We start from the raw sequence: 17,041 nt of genomic DNA, 5'->3' as shown, positions 1-17,041 counted from the left end.
GTGCTCGCCGCCGTCGCCGCCCGTGCTCCGTAGCGCCCGCTCGTCGCCGGCCTCGCTCGGCGTAGCTCCGCCCAATCCGACGCTAGCAACGGATTCCCGTAGCCGCGTAGATGCTCTCACCGCCGGGAATCGACCCCTCGTGACCTCATCGCCGTTTCCCCCTTCTCCCGCCGCCGGATGCCACCGCCGCAATCCGCCACCGGCGAGCATCCCCCGGCGAATCCGAGCCGTTGGCTCGTCTCCTCTCGTCCCGTGCAACCCCCCGGTGTGCTCGCTTTCGCCTGTATCACCGTTGTTCGCTCCGCCGCTCGCCGCTGTCGTCCGCCGTCCGTTCCGGCCGGCGTCGTCGTCTACCTCCCGCCGGTCCGCGTGGCAGCCACGTAGGCGCCACGACGGCGCCACCTCGGCCGCGACCGGACCCACTGACCAAGCCAGCCGCCCCTCCGTTTCCGTCCCCGTGCGCGCGGTCCACCGCGAGCCGTGAGGCTGCGCGTGGGCCCGCCGTACCGCGCCCTCCGCGAACCGCGCGCATGCGCCGCGCCTCCCTCCCCAAACCCTAACTTGCCCCGCGTGCACCTCGCCCACGGTGAGCCGAGTCACTGACAAGCGGGTCCTACCCGGGACCACGCGGGATGGACCCGGCCCACCGGCTCTCTCTCCTCCCCGCTAGCGCGCGCGCCTTGGGCCGCCCTCTTGGGCCGGCCGGCCCATTAAGCTCGGCCGAGCCGCCCCTTCCTCTCGGGCCGCGCCCTAGCCGCCCGAGGGAAGTCTAATTTCCCTCCCTCTTTCTTTTCTTTTCCTTTCTTTTTCAAAAAGGGTTTACATAAATCCTTTTCCTTTAGACCAAAAATCCAATAATCTTAGAAATTCAATATCTTCCCAACCGTAAGTTCGTCTGACTCCGTTCAACTTCCAAAATTCCTCAAATCTCGAGATCTATCTAATGGCATGCTTAGAGGTCAATAATAGGGCTTTATTTTCGCCGTTTGTTGAGTTGTCCCGTTTCGCGTGTAGTTTCGGAGCCCGAAGACCCGCAGTGCGAGGATTTCGAGGATCAGGCTCAAGATCTCGAGCAAGGCAAGCCACCTTTGAACATCTTGAGCCTATATTTGAATTTAATTATGTTGCTTGAAAAATATTATGCATAGGTAGGATTGCACTTAATTTGTTTTAACCGTCTGCAAGGCAGACCGGTGTGCCTACCTAACTTGCTGCATCTGATCCTTCCATTGTAATTGTTATACCATGTTCCCTTGTAACCACCTAGTTGCGCCTCGGTAATCATGTACTCTGCACGGGTATCGACGGTCGCCTTCAAACTTAAAATCTGAGAAACGTCTTGGGTAAAACTTGGGGTTTTACAAAAGACTTGGAAAACCCGACACTTGGGTCGGTGCTTGCGAACTAAATGAATTTCCAAAATCGCGGACCGGGGAACGTACTGGGAGTACGGTTTCCCGCTCTTGCACTTAAGGACCGTTTCCTTGGAATTTCATCCGAACATAAGACAAGTACGACCACATGGGTGGAATGGGACACCCTGGCTGAGTAATTAGCTAATCGGGGGAGCCTTGATGCTAAGAGACATGTGGATTCGCCGGGGTGGTGTCGGGGAGGACCCCTGGGCTTCCTGGCACAGTATGGTCTGGGACCTAATCTGGTGTTGGTCTGGGACCCCTCTCGTTGGCATATGGTGAACCTGTGTCGGCTTTCGAAATGCCTTGTCATGAAAGCCTTAAGGTCTCTAGTCATGGCCGTTCTGCACGGGCTGGATGATCCGGGTTAGTAATGTCGTGTGGGTAAAGTGTACCCCCTCTGCAGAGGTTATTAAACTGTTCGAACAGCCGTGCCCACGGTCATGGGTGCATGTGAGGTGATTCCTAGCGTAGTTTTGTTTGACTACTGCCTTGTGAAATTTGCTGTTGAGGAATGGGTTTGATGTTTGGAAAATCTGCGGCTGATGGGATCAGCCAGGCCCGGGTGGCCGTTTGAAAGCTGTTGGCCGGGTGCCAAACTTGATCAATTCAAAAGACTGATACATTGCACATACTCCGACCAGACACGACGCACTGTCTCATCCGTGTCGTTTGAGAAGCACTCACTTAGCTGTTTCAAAAAGGAGTTTAAATAAAAATCAATTGCAAAAACAACAGCCTTTCCTTTGAAGCCTGCATTAAACACTTATTTCCCATGGCTTGCTGAGTACTCCCGTACTCACCCTTGCCCTATATACATAATCCCCCCCCCCCAAGTTGTTGAAGAAGATGAAGCGGATCACGCTGACGAGGAGTTCTTCCAGGAGCAAGCCGGATACGATGAGTTTTAGGGTTTCGGCCTAGTTCCCAAGTCGCGCCTGTGATGTTTGGTCCAATTCTTGGCTTCCGCTTCCCTTTTAAAATGCAGTTGTGAGCTCGGGATCTGTCCGTAGCCCAACATGACTGTACTCCTACTCTATAATAAAGAGACCTCTGTTGCTGTGATATTCTGTCTTCCTGTGATACCAGCACTGTTTCCTAGGACTGGTATCGATTAACAGGTTAATTTGGAGCATCACGGGCTAGTTCCGCTCAGGACTAGTTTGGGGCGTGACAGTGCCGGGGCGTTCGAAGGTGCCTTGGAAGTTGGCGATGAAGTGATCACGAAGTTCCGCCCATGATCCGATCGTGCCACGGGGTAGTCCGTGGAGCCAGGATCGGGCGGAGTCCGCTAGGGCCACAGGTAGATAGTTTGCCATGGCCTTGCAGTCTCCTCCTGCTACGCGGATTGCGAGTCCGTAGACGGTGAGCCAAGACTCCGGATTAGTGCTGCCGTCGTACTTCTCGATTCCAGCGGCTTAAAGCCGGCTGGCCAATCCACTCGACGCAGGTCATTAGTGAAGGCAGCTACTCCATCCACGTCATCGTCGTAGCGATTTGGTGAATGGCGATGACCTCGTGCTCCACGACGTTGGTTGATTGTGTCGCGAAGGTCGACGGGACGCTAGTGGGGTGGAGAGCGAGGCCGTTCGACTCGGCGCTCCCTGTAACGTTCGGGGGGTGAGTGAACAGATCGTTCGTCGTGACCCCTGCTCCTGCGACTAGATCCTGTGCCGATGATGCTGAGGCTTGGCTGATGATAATCATGAGATCGGAGGTGAGGGACTCGGCTACCAGTCGGGGTGCGGGTGCTTGCGGAGTTGGCTGCAACCGAGGCAGCGATCATGGTTTTCGTCTGGTTCAAGATGTTGACAACATGATCAGCTTGGTTGAGTGCGTCTTCCTTGAGGAGGGTGCCGAGGAGAGTGATTGCTGCAACCGCGTGCTGTTGGGGGGTGCGAAAGACCGCTGTTCCATCAACGTCTTGTTGCCCAATGAGCTCTCTCGCTCGGCGCCCAGATTCCAAGGCGCGTTGCCGTCGATCTTCAGCCTCCTTTGCAATCCGTTTGCGATCTTGTTGCTCACGCTGTAGTCGTTCTCGCTCCTGTCGCTGTCGCTCTTCCTCAAGTCGGCGACGTTCAGCTTCTTGCCGTGCGTGATCTTGGTCCGCTTCTCGGGCTTGGCGCTGTTCCTCCGTTTCGTTGTCAGCCATGAATACGCCGAAGAAGAGGGGCGTGTAGTTATCCTCGTAGCTGTTGTCGAAGTCGCCGTGGCCGTAGTGGTAGCCGAAGTCGTCATAGTCGAGAATCTCGGTTGGTCGAGAACTGACGCCGGGGGAGCTAAGGTAACCATCCAACTCTTCCGTCGAGACTGTCCCAAGAGGTTGGAGTATAACGCCAACTTCTCTGGATCTAGATTAGATCTGGGCCGAAGCCAGAGCTCGCCTAGATCTTCGAGTGGGAGATGTCTTGATAGTGAAAACAGCGGCCAAATCATCAAGAAGTTTCATCAGGATTGAGGGATAGGACCCGTCGTCTTGATCTGGTCGAGGAAGAGTAGATTGGATCTCGTCCGAGTGGTTTGAAGCCGACTCGGGAGAGATGATCTTGGAGTAGGCCTCGGCCGAGTTCGAAATACCGAACGGCACAGGGGCCTGGTCTCTCCACGACTGGTTTGAATCCGAGTCAAGGAGAGAGATCTTACCGAAGTCGTTGGTGATGAAGTTGAGGCTGCCGAACCGGAACGCCTGCCCGGGAGGGAAGGCGAAGTCGTCGATGCCAGAAACGAAACCCATCGCACTTAGTCGGCGAGAACTTGACGCTACCCCTACCTGGCGCGCCAACTGTCGAAACAAGATTTCGGCAATAATAAAAGGGGGTGGCTATCAAGCTAGGAAAGTGGATAGGTTTAGAGACAAGGAGTTTTATACAGGTTCAGGCCTTCTTATTCAAGAAGTAATACTCTACTCCTGTCTGGGGATGATTCCGCCGAGTGTGTTATTGATTGTATGATTGGGAGAAAAAAGAATCGTCCCGAGAGGAACCCAGACCCATCCTTATATAGGGGAAGGGATCCGTTTTACAAAGTACAGTCCATATCCTAACGGAACATGGGATTACAGATAAAATACAATCGTAACCGACTAGGATCCCGGGTATTTTCTTGACATACAAGTTTAGAATCTAACCCGAGTTCTGATAAAGATATTCTATCTATATTTGGTACCATATATCCAGCTGGAACATAACCGCCATGTAGATATGGGGTAACCATAATCTCCACATGCATCGTCACTGCATTTTTTGGTTTCAAAGCCCAATAAACCAGGAAGAATCTCAAGAGAAAACTAAACTAATTAAACAAGAAGCTGATTAACTTGTCATCGGAGAGACAGGGCGCTGCTCGCTGAATGTCTGGTTTTCGAGTTCGGGGGTGTAATTCGGTCGACCTCGATAGTTCAGGGGGATAATTCGTACTTTTTCCTATACTTAATTACATGAGCAATTTTACAGTGCTAGTGCTTGAGGAGTACCATTTTTTTTAGGCAAAATTGGTTATATAGCATCGAAAGTTCACGTTTTTGGTTTTATAGCCCCCAAAGTTACCGAGTTACATTTTTAACACTTTTTTTGCATGGTCCTGCTCGCCCTGTCCAGTCACGTTCAATCTTTTGTCCATTGGACAAAAGCACGCACTCAGCACGCATGCTCCCGATGCGTTGTCCTGCTAGAGCAAAAAAACACACGCCTTCTACTACCACCTTCTCTTGCCGTGTTTAATCCGTCCCCGCTCCGGAACAACCCATGGCCATGGAGTTCTTCAGGTTTCTCTTAGATCATCTTTGTTCTCTTCCCTCTCACGAATCATTTCTTCACTATGATGGACTAATTCTTGGTATGCAGTGATTCCGCTTGCGAGGATTGTTGATGCTGGTTTCTGATCTTGCTGCGTGCTCCTCACTCATCTGTTGGTTGGAATACTTGCTCAGCTTCAACCGGCAATAGGAGGGGCTCGGTAGCGCTTTTCGGGATCGGATCTTTGCTCTTCAGCCTGTTCCTCTGCTTCCTTCTGCCATTGTGAGGTACCGTTCGAGACTTCTTCCTTTCCCCTTTTGTGTATACCTTCATACTGCGCTGCATTTTTTCCTTTCCTTTCTTTTCATTCGTTTTTTGAAGTTTATTTATCCTGCTGCGTTCTTTTCCCTTTTGCCATTGTTTGTCTGAGTGTTTGTTTGACTGTTTAATATTGCCTTTCTTTCCTTCCTTTCCTGGTGTGGTTGTTCAGCACAATTAGTTTGCCACGCACGCTTGCACACATAGGCCAAAAAAAAAAAGAGAGTACTGTACAGCCCAGTTAACTAGACGTGCGTATACTACTTTCTATATAGTCACAGGCAGAGACTCTGGGTTCTAGGTTCCTCCTTTCTTCTTTACTCCTTGCCTTCTCTTTCACCGTCTTTACATTCCCATCCGCACTGCAGCTTTGCAGCCACGGAGATGATGTCCGTTGGGGTGTTGTACGTCTCCTTGCTCAATGCCGTCGCATACCATTGTGGTGTGCCCTTCGTTTCCTACCTTTGGGAGCTCGGGAATGACGGCACCCTACTTGCGGGAGTTGAACTGCTGCTTCCGTGTGCCGGTTTTCCGGGAAATGCAGAGTGCAGATTCTTCTGGGTTGTGGCATCCGAGCCATATGATATGTCTCACGAAATCGCTGCTTCGGAGGCACTTCGGTTCCTCCAATCTAAATACGGGTTTGTTGTGCAGGATTACAACTACGCGTCTATGGTCACATATAGAAGGATGGCTATGAAAGCTATAGATTTAGCTCTTTCGGCATCTGCGTGCTTAGCTCAGTTTAGGGTACCACATGGTTTGCATGCTGACCACAATAATTTCCTTCTGAGGGACTTCAGTTCTATGTGGTTTAGGTTTGTTCTGGACGAAAACAACTTGTCTGATTTTTCACTATGGTAGATGCCACTATGGTGGTTATTCCTGTCCACCATACGTTATCCTGCCCGTTCGTGTGCTACGTTGTGAGTTGGGTTTTAGGCCGTTGTGTTACCAGTTAGTTTTATGGTCGTTTTTATGTTGCAGTTTAATTGGCATATATGTTATCTATGTATGTTGTAATGGATGCCTTGATAATAGATTGGTTCCCTTTTACTTTGATTCGTTACAGTACTAATATCCTATACTTTGCTGCACGGTTTTTGCTTTCCTGTTCCCTGTGATGTGGAATTAGCATGCTCCATTTCTATGCGTGTGTAGCCGATCTGTTATCATGCTGGGTGCATCGTCAAGTCGTGTCCAGCGGGCACGTGATAGTAGAAAACGTCGTCAACTGGCACTAGGTCAAGGTTAGCAATCAACAGTTATGGTCTGAATGATGTCCTCTCTTTGTTAGTTTCCCAATGCTGAATTGCAGTGTGTGTATTTAGGTTATTTAGCAAGCCCGGTGTTTGGTGGGGTTGATCAGTGTGGAAGTGCAGCTGCTCAATCTGCTCCCAGTGCTGAGACATTGCCTGCTAATTCGTTTGGTGCTACTGTTGTGCCAGCTAATGCTGTAGACAACATGTTGCTTGCCGCACAGAGCGTCGGAGAGGACATGCATACAAAGAGTGAGCACAGAATGCTAATTTTCACATTTACTTTACAACGAATTCCCAACGAAAAGCTCTGCTCTAAGACCGATCATATTAGGAAAGAGAACATTGCTTGATATACCTTCAGCTTCCGCTGCAACCAATAGAGGGAGACGCCATCTTTTGTTTTTACATACCAAAGGCTTTGCGGGTTAGTTCAATGTAGATTGGTTATTTTTCTTATGTTATATTCAACTTAGTAGGTCCTCACCCGTGTGTCGATGACATTTTGCCGATTCCTAAGGATTATATTGAATCACTCAAAGGTTAACTATCTGACTTCTAGCCATATATGTCCTTTTCCCCTACTTTGCATGTTCCCTTGATGTTGCTTACTTGTAGCTCTCTATCCTGAACGCTCATATTATGGTGGCCCAACACACGAGTGCCCATACTGTGGTGCTGTGTTCTGGTATCAAGAAAGAGTTAAGAAATCATCTTTGGTGTCCAAGAGAAAGGTTGTGTACAACCTTTGCTGCAAGGGAGGTAGAATTGACCTGCCTGAATTGAAACATCCTCCCTCTTTCTTAGCTAAACTACTAAAGTTTGATGGCGATGCTCGGTCCAAACGATTTCTTAGACAAATTCGTTCCTACAACTCTCTCTTTGCATTTACCTCACTAGGGGCTGATATTGATAGATCGATAAATACAGGCTCATCACCTTGTGTTTTTAAGATAAATGGCGTGGTCCACCATCTTATAGGAAGCTTGCTACCAAAACATGGTGCCCCACCCAAATTTGCTCAGCTATATATTTATGATACTGACAACGAAACAACTAACCGAATGAATATATTTGATAAAGAATCATCCAGTGATGGCCCTCCTGATAAACAAATCATTGAAAAACTAGGGTCTATGTTAGACAAGCACAACGAATTGGTTAAGTCATTCCGTTATGCAAAAGAACGATTGGAGGAACATGGAGACCAGCATATTGTTCTTAGGCTCATGGGTTGCAATGCTAAGGACGAGGTTCAGTACAATTTGCCTTCCAATGGTGAGATAGCTGGGATTGTAGTTGGTGACTACTCTAAAGATGCATACATTTACGATGTGTTAGTAAAATCCAAAGACAATCGATTAAGACAAGTTTCTGCACTACACCCTTCTTACATGGCTTTGCCATACCCTTTGCTTTTCCCATATGGAGATAGGGGTTTCCATCTTGGTATCAAATATACTGATTTCCGAAGTTTGGCTCCTACAGCGAGACGATATGTCACTATGCTTGAGTATTACATATATAGAATGCACTACAGACTTAATAAGCCTAACCCATACACTTGTTGTGGTAGGCTGAGTGATTCTCTAACTGTTGATGCATACTCAACTGTCGAAGGATCGAGACTACAATTCATAGCTGACCACCAACCTGTCCTATGCACTGAATGTGTACAAGAAATTGTTGACGCTATAGACCATGGTCTTTCAACAGGTGATTCTGTTGGAAAGAAATATGTTCTTCCATCAAGCTTTACTGGTGGGAGAAGATACATGGTTCAGAATTATCAGGATGCAATGGCGATATGTCGAGTTCTAGGTTTCCCTGATCTTTTTGTGACATTCACATGCAACTCTAAATGGCAAGAAATATATGATGCGTTGCTTTTCGAGCCTGGTCAAGTACCAAGTGATAGAGCTGATATGATAGTGCGGGTTTTCAACATGAAGGTTGATGAATTCATTTCAGACATTAAGGAAGGGCACACATTTGGTCCTGTTTTAGCAGGTCTGCCCACCACCTAAAAAAAATCCTTCATGTTTAATTTGTTATGATACTTACCAATTTCTGTTTGACAATGTAGTTTTGTACACGGTAGAGTTCCAGAAAAGAGGCCTGCCCCATATACACTGCCTTGTATGGTTAGCTGCTAGGAACGCGGACTTCGACCCAATTATTGTTGACGGTTTCATCTCAGCTGAGATACCTGATGTTCTAACTGATCCCATTGGCTATGCATTGGTAGATGAATTCATGATACATGGCCCTTGTGGGGACGACAATAAAAGCTGCCCATGCATGAAAAAAGGTTCTTGCTCAAAGCATTTCCCAAAATCATTTCAAGACGAAACAATGCTCGATGAGTTTGGCTTCACTGTTTACAAGAGATGTAATGATGGTCGCTATGTTGTCAAGAACGGTCTCAAACTCGATAACAAAAATGTTGTTCCTTACAATATGAAATTGCTAAAAAAATATCAAGCACACATAAATGTTGAATGGTGCAACAAATCGAACATGATAAAGTATGTCTTTAAGTACGTGACAAAGGGCTCTGATAGAACGAAGGTATACTTTGAAACAACAGACAAGGCATCTGACAAGACAAATCCTGCTTGAGCAGAGAGCCAAAAAGATACACCAGTAAATGAAATACAACAGTACATAGATGCTAGGTTTCTATCAACATGCGAGGCTTTTTGGCGAGCCTACGAGTTTGGGATACATTATAGATTGCCTTCTGTTGAACGTCTCACAGTGCACTTGCCTAGAATGAACTTTGTGAAATACAAGAAAGGAACTGATCTTACAAAATTATTTCACAGCCCTGCTGCGAATAAAACTATGCTAACTGAATGGTTTGAGGCTAATAAAAAACACCCAACTGGACGAAATTTAACCTACTGTGATTTCCCAAAAGAATTTAGCTGGGATAATAGCTCACGACATTGGCGTCCTAGGACACCATGTGTAAAAATTGGCAGAATCTATTATGTTAGCTCAACATCTGGTGAACTCCATTACCTAAGAATGTTACTGATGATAGTCAAAGGGGCATGTAGCTACGCTTATATTCGAACATTCAATGGTGTGGTATATTCCACGTTTAGAGAAGCATGTGAAGCAAGAGGCCTGCTCGACAGTGATGCTGAATGGCATTTGCTTTTTGATGAGTCTATTTTAAGTGCGACCTCATTTCAGCTTAGACAATTATTTGTCACGGTTGTCATGTTCTGTTCTGTTGGTGACATACATGCACTTTTCAATAAATATTGGCTCTACTTTACAGATGACATTCAACGTAGACTTAGAAATGCTCTTTCAAACCCTTGCTACATTGTGCCACATGACCAGCTAATGTCATTGCTTATTAAAGGACTGGCCACAGTATTTGCAAATAGTGGTGGATGCATAGATGATTATGACCTTCCTCAAAGGAGCAATACGTCGGATGACATAGTTGGGAATAGGCCACTTGATGAAGAACTAACCCTCGACTGCACCGCTTTATCCTTACATGCAAGTGCCTTAATCCCACAACTAAACAGCGACCAGAGAAAAGTTTTCGATACCATTATTGACCGTGTTAGCTTTGAAAAGCCAGGTTTCTTCTTTGTTTATGGTCATGGTGGTACAGGCAAAACATTCCCATGGAACGCAATCATATCAAAAATCCGTTCCGAACAAAAAATTGTGCTTGCAATTGCATCATCTGGTGTAGCTTCGCTGTTGCTCCCACGTGGCCATACAGCGCATTCGAGGTTTAAGATCCCGATTGACATTAGCGAGAACAACATATGTAGTATTAGGAGGGGAACTATTCTTGCAGAACTCATACAAAAAACTTCACTCATTATATGGGATGAAGCACCCATGACCCATAGACGATGCTTCGAGGCATTAGATAGAACGTTACGAGATTTATTGTCTGAACATGATAACTGCGAATGCTATTGTGCCATTTGGTGGAAAAGTAATCGTTCTTGGTGGAGATTTCAGGCAGATTTTGCCTGTTATACAGAAAGGTTCGAGGGCTTCAATTGTCGATGCATCTATAACAAATTCACCATTATGGCGCCATGTTAAGCTCCTTTCACTAAAAATAAACATGCGATTGCTTAGATCTGGGCTTACACAAACAGAAAAAGATGAACTTGATAATTTTGCAAAATGGGTGCTTCATATAGGAAATGGTGATGTGCCTGCGACTCAAAGAGAGGGCGAAACTGAGCCAACATGGGTTGAGATTCCTCAGGACTTGCTGATTAAAACCGATGGTGATAAAATACCTGCACTTATAGATGAGGTTTTCCCTGATTTGTTGCACAATCACACAGATCCTACATACCTGTCATGCCGTGCTATTGTTTGTCCAAACAACGGCACTGTTGATGACGTTAATAATTACGTTGTTGGTTTGCTACCTGGTGAAGAAAAGGAATATCTCAGTTGTGACACTATTGCCAAATCATCTGAACACATACCTGATCTTGATCTGTTATACCCAACCGAGTTTCCCAATTCTATTAATGTTAATAACTTTCCAAATCATCGTTTGGTTCTTAAGAAAGGTGTGATTATTATGCTGCTAAGAAATCTAAATCAATCAATGGGGCTTTGCAATGGAACACGATTATTGATCAATGTGCTCGGTGAATGGGTTCTTCAACGCACAATATTGACTGGATCTAAAATTGGAGAGATTGTTTTTGTACCTAGAATTTCCCTAAACACGACAAATTCAAAATGGCCTTTCACACTACAAAGACGTCAGTTCCCTGTTCGTGTTTGCTATGCGATGACAATAAATAAAAGCCAAGGGCAAACACTGTCGCATGTTGGTGTCTACCTAAAAAAACCAGTGTTCACGCATGGGCAACTATATGTGGTCATATCAAGAGCAACTTCAAGGTCTGGTCTTAAAATCCTCATAGAGGATGATAATGAATCATGTGCTTCAGAGACTAGGAATGTGGTGTACCATGAGATTCATAGATCACTTGAATCAATGGTATGCTACAACAGTGTGACAGTGGCCTATTCAAGTTTTCAGATAAAAAAAAACTTACATCACATATATTTTCTCCGATGCAGGACCATGATACATAGCTATTTGTAAATTCGATGAATGATTTCTCTTCTATTTAAGTTTTCGGCTCTGTTTGTGCTTTCCTCAGTGTGTTTGATTTGTACGTGATTTGATGTTTGCTCTCTCTTTATTTTACTCCATCCACCATTTTACATATATTGCATATCCAGAACTAACACGATCTTTTATTTATGTATAAACAGATGGGTGACTGCTTGATATCTCAGCTCGAGCTAGGCGGCAGCAAAAGTTGCCACTTTATTCGCTTGTCCCGTATGTGGAAGTTCTGCGATGCAAGTAATGAAACAAAACTGCTGCACAAGGCTTTGGTCTTAGTTGATGAGACGGTCTGAATCTTCTTTGCCCATGTTGATTTTTCTTTCATATGACACATTGTAGCAAAGTGTTGATCACATACTGCTTTTGCTTGCACAGGGGAATAGCATATCTGCTCAGATTTTCCCCGATATCAATGAGATTTTTGAGCCATTGTTGACTGAAGGAAAAATCTACTATCTGGCATACTATAGAGTCAAGCCACGTAACAAAACCTACAGGCCAGTTGCAAACAAGTTTGCTATCTCCTTCACAAAATGGACAAAAGTTGAAGAATATTTGGAGCCGCCATCCAGCTTTCCTTCATATGTCTACACACTGAAAAGCTTCAATGAGTTCCCATCACTTGTGGACAAAAAGGATTCATTCATTGGTACTATCTCTGTTCTATAGAAATAGCTAGATACTCAATTGATTCTTATATGCTCAGTACATTGCATGACACAAAATAATTGCCAACATGCAGATACTATTGGGGTGATCACTGAGATTACATCTATAACATCTGTTCGTTCGTGCACAAGGAATGCTGATAGCCTGAAGCGCAACGTTCACATGCGCGATGCAAAGTTAGATTTATCTGCTTCTTACAAATATATTGCTTTGCTTATTTTATACATTTCTGACATCACATGCTTCTGAACCTGACATGTTTACTAACCTGATAACCACTCCCACACAACATAATTAAACAACTCTTACTACCCTATTTTACTAGCAATGATACTATCCACATCTCGCTCTGGGGAGACCGTGCTACTGAATTTCTTGCAGAAGAAGTATTTGCAAAAGGGCAAAGGAACCACAAATAGTTATATTTGTTGGGACACTTGTCAAGGGTTTCAGAAGTAAGCTTCCTTGCTACATCTTATATTATTGCTTTCTCTTTTCTTCCATCACATCTTACACTTCATTATTTGCACCTTTCAACTGTGTAGGGGAGGTCTACCTATCAGGAAACAATGCATGCAAATGGTACATCAACATTGGCTGTGATGAAATACAGAGTTTCAGAGATAGGTAATTCTATTAGGTTAAACTAGCTAGCTATTAGACACACATATAGTTAATTTATATGTTTACTGTTTTATACAACAGCATGAAAGACAAGCATGAACCTGTCAAGTGGCTTGATTTGCCTCCATTGAACGCGATCCGTGCTATAGCTGAACAAAAGACAATTGTTGAGATCAAAGATCTAAATCCTTTCGAATACAAGGTAAATTTCTTCTTACTACTCATATATTAACAAGATTTTCTGCATACTAACACATATCGATTCATAGAAGAACGAGTTCATCGTCACAGTTACTATCAAGAAAATAGATGGCCCTTGGTGGTACAATGCATGTGACAAGTGCAAGAGGACAGCAAAACCATATGGTTACCTCTATCGTTGCTTTGGCGATGACTGCCCACCAACTGTGCCTGCTTCCCCAAGGTAATAGTGTGTGACAAACATTGCATTGTGAGTGAAATCGATTGCTAAGTAGAGATTTCACACATCCTCCCTTACTTTACCGTTCACAGGTTCAAACTTAGTCTCATAGCTGGCGATCAGACATCTGATACAAAGTTTATTCTTTTCGGACGTATGGCACAAAAGCTGATAGGCAAATCAGTTGATATCTTATTAGATGACAACCCTGCTGGTGAGGAGTTCATGCCAAAGGAAATCGCAGGGCTCCTGGAAAAGGAATTCACATTCAATGTTAGCTTAACAGAGACAACTCTGTCAACTGGAAATGTTTGTTTCCAGGTCAACAATATTCTCACTGGAGATGGCCCACAGAATCAGCTTTTACTCATGTCTCCTTCACTATCACAGGCATCTGCTAGGCACCCTATATTAGCAATGTCTTCGGCTACCTCTGAAGGATTTTCTATCGGCCAAGAATCAATTCCAGATACTCCTTCTGCTGGAATCAGTGGCCCTATGGTTACTCCAACAAAAGGAATTGATGTTATCTCTGAGTGTTCATCAAAAAAGGGGGAAACCAAAGCCTCTGCAATAGTAAAGGATGAGGTATTTTCCTTTGCATTTATTACATTGTTCATACCTGTGCTATAGATATACAGTACGCAATCTAACAAAGTAAACACGGTGTACAGGAAGACAATGCAACGCTTGCAACGCTAAAAGCTGCTGGTCTAGGTGCAGCCCAGAGCACTTCCAAAGGAACAAAGAAGAGGTAGGCTATATCAAATTCCTATGGTTGTTACTCGATCAGACATCACAAAAATCCTAACTGCACCCAAAATATGGAACAGGACAAGAGCCTCACCTGGAAGCACTGCAGCCAGGAAACTCTTCAGAAATGATAATGATGAGCAACAGGAAACAGGGTAAGCTTTATTCTCTCAGTTTCAAGCAAGCACACAACATTGCATATAGCTTCTTATATCATTTCTATTTGTTTCTACATTCTCTCAGTTTCAAGAAAGCAGACAACATTGCATATAGGTTCTTATATCATTTCTATTCGTTTCTACAGTGCCCAGGAGTCCACTTAGATTTCCATGGGATGGAGCATACACAGTTGCAGCTGAAGAGAGCCTTTTGTTACCGTGCTCTGTTAAATCCTTCCTGGCATGTAACCTGCAAACTGTATTTTGCAAGATTGGCTCCTATTGAGTAGAATCTACTGATGTCTTCAAAACTTCAACCTGTCATGTAATTTCATAGCTTATGTGTGAGATAGAAGTTTCCACTTGGTATTGCTGCCAGTATTTGTAGTTATCATGGGCATGCCTTGATAACCATGAATTCTATTCAAAGCAATTGGAACCAATTTATCGATTGCATTCTACCATTTAGTCCTTTTTCTCCACGGTTTGAGTTCCTCTTTGCTCCAAACTATTTCTTGCTATATAGCAATTTCTTCTTGCTTCCGTATAGTGCTATGTGATCTATTGAGAACACATAGCACGTTACATCATTAACTTTTTAAATCATATACGTTAGGGAAGTGAGGTGATAGAAAAAGCTACTAGCATCAAATGTTATATGCCTGCGTATTCAATATCGCTATCCACAGTTCACTGCCATATGTGACAAGACAACTCAAGAAATGTATTCAATACTGAACCCAACAACCAATGTAGCCATGTCAGTTACCTAGCTATTTCTACTGGTTATTACTTCTCACTTTCTCTCTGTGCTTGCTCACTGCTCACTTTTCCTCTTCCAGCAAGGGAAGAGCAACAAGAAAGCATAAAACATCTCCACGAACTGAGGTAAGAGCATCAAAGATCTCTATTCTCCAGTATCCCATACTACAGTACTACAGTTTCTACATCGCCGTTCTTACTAGCTCAGTTTCCTTGCCGTGCTTTTCGTCTTGCAGCAAGAAGGAGAGGGAAACAAGAACAACAAACAACCATCTCTACAAACCAAGGTAGGAGCTTCAAACATCTCCATTCTCTGGCTTTCCATACCACACTACTACATTAGATCGGTCTTATTAATGCTTCGAATTTCTTCCTAAATTTTTCCCCAGCTATAGAACAACCAAGATGAACACCAATGATGCTACATTCTCATACAAGGGTAAAGAACCAGCATATGGAACAAACCGTCCACTTAGAGCAACCAAGTTTAGCAGACCAAAAGAGATATGTCAGCTCCTAGCCGATGTGATCTATCAAAATGCTGTTGTTATTTCTGTTGGAGGAGCCTGTGTACCAATCAAAGAGAAGATAATAGCAATGTTGGCTGTAGTTTCGTGTACTGACACAGATGAAATAGCAGTCCTACTTCCTTTTAGAGAGAAAAAGTACATTGCTTTGTTCATGGATAATGAAGAAGAAAAGGCTCATAAAGCTTTTGAGAAAGGCTCATTTACTTTCCAAACTACTCGGCTGAAATTTGAACCATTTAAAACCAATATACATAGCACCAAAAGACCTCTTCGTCAAAGAGTTATTCTTGCTTTAGAAGGAGTGGCGCCTGAATCAGTTGCATGGTTGAAGAAATATACGGTCAGCACCATATACAAGACCTGACAGTATCAAGGCTAGCTGCATGGACGACCGATATTGATCTCATACCAAAGATTATTGAATGGAACATAGAAACTAGAGGACCAATGGATCCATCTGAAGTTGACTGGAATCGTGATGCTGCTGGCTCTACAATTTTAGTTCATATTGAGAAGCTCTTTGATTGCTTTGATAAGGACAGTGGTAGCGACACCGATGGCGAAACACTACGGCATTATGAAGAGTCAAGGCCAAGAAAACCAGTCATCACACATTTTCAATGAACGCAATCAACAATTGATTCAGATAATGGACCTATCGAAGGCGGATCAAGATCAGATGTGATGCAGCGGCTTCCAACCGAACTCCGTAGGAACAATAGGTTCTAATTCACATCGGTAGAAACAATCAGTTCTGATTCATAGCAATGTATCGTATTCTTCCCTTTCTTAGCAGTATCCTGTAACGTATTAAGTTCGTGTGCTATTGTGTGATACTATTCTGCTTTGCAGTAGTACTATCTATGTAACTATGTTAGTTCCCATGCTAAGTGCATGTGTACCGCAATAGTTCCTTGCCATGCTCACATGTCCCATGGACATCTGTTCGTTGAATTTCTCAAAGTGCTATCCATGTGAATCTATACATCGCATCACCCTTAACACACGATAGGGCGCTGCGAAGCGCGCCTTAAGGTCTAGTGTACTTTATATATAGGCCGAGGGATAGGGGTATAAATGTGGTAACTTCAAAATGAACAGTGGAGACCATATATATCGGGTTGATATATATCTTAGGTAGTAAAGTTGGGCATATCAAGACAGAAACAATACTTGGACAGGTATGTAGGAGACTAGGGAATAGTTGTGTAGATAGGGTTAGAAGGCATCGGGATAATCGGACGTG

At 44.5% G+C, this 17,041-nt stretch overlaps 1 protein-coding gene across 3 annotated transcripts; it reads left to right on the top strand.

Moving 5' to 3' along the window:
* The first annotated feature begins 5,080 nt into the window (after nucleotides 1-5,080).
* LOC127771505 (uncharacterized) lies at nucleotides 5,081-14,906 on the top strand. Of its 3 annotated transcripts, none has more exons than XM_052297424.1 (13): nucleotides 5,081-5,178; nucleotides 5,258-5,436; nucleotides 12,022-12,165; nucleotides 12,254-12,527; nucleotides 12,621-12,723; nucleotides 12,873-13,002; nucleotides 13,093-13,174; nucleotides 13,253-13,373; nucleotides 13,441-13,595; nucleotides 13,685-14,180; nucleotides 14,267-14,346; nucleotides 14,426-14,500; nucleotides 14,650-14,906. In XM_052297424.1, exons 8-13 carry the CDS (start codon nucleotides 13,254-13,256, stop codon nucleotides 14,666-14,668), a joined length of 945 nt encoding a protein of 314 aa, XP_052153384.1. In that variant the 5' UTR covers nucleotides 5,081-5,178; nucleotides 5,258-5,436; nucleotides 12,022-12,165; nucleotides 12,254-12,527; nucleotides 12,621-12,723; nucleotides 12,873-13,002; nucleotides 13,093-13,174; nucleotide 13,253; the 3' UTR covers nucleotides 14,669-14,906. The 3 variants fall into 3 exon arrangements, with proteins under 3 accessions (XP_052153384.1, XP_052153386.1, XP_052153385.1); XM_052297426.1 differs by having other exon boundaries at nucleotides 12,621-13,002; nucleotides 13,685-13,865; nucleotides 13,983-14,180; XM_052297425.1 differs by having other exon boundaries at nucleotides 12,621-13,002; nucleotides 13,093-13,129.
* Nucleotides 14,907-17,041: the final 2,135 nt, after the last annotated feature.

Source organism: Oryza glaberrima, chromosome 4, assembly GCF_000147395.1.
Source record: "Oryza glaberrima chromosome 4, OglaRS2, whole genome shotgun sequence".
Taxonomy (NCBI): domain Eukaryota; kingdom Viridiplantae; phylum Streptophyta; class Magnoliopsida; order Poales; family Poaceae; genus Oryza; species Oryza glaberrima.
The sequence above is the reverse complement of the archived record's forward strand: the minus strand, read 5'-3'. Positions and strand labels throughout refer to the sequence as shown.

Coding starts and splice junctions, on each gene's coding strand:
- LOC127771505 (XM_052297424.1), top strand. CDS start 13,254: ATGAAAGACAAGCATGAACCTGTCAAGTGGCTTGATTTGCCTCCATTG. Junction 13,596..13,684: donor ACTGTGCCTGCTTCCCCAAG/GTAATAGTGTGT, acceptor TACCGTTCACAG/GTTCAAACTTAGTCTCATAG. Junction 14,181..14,266: donor CTGCAATAGTAAAGGATGAG/GTATTTTCCTTT, acceptor CACGGTGTACAG/GAAGACAATGCAACGCTTGC.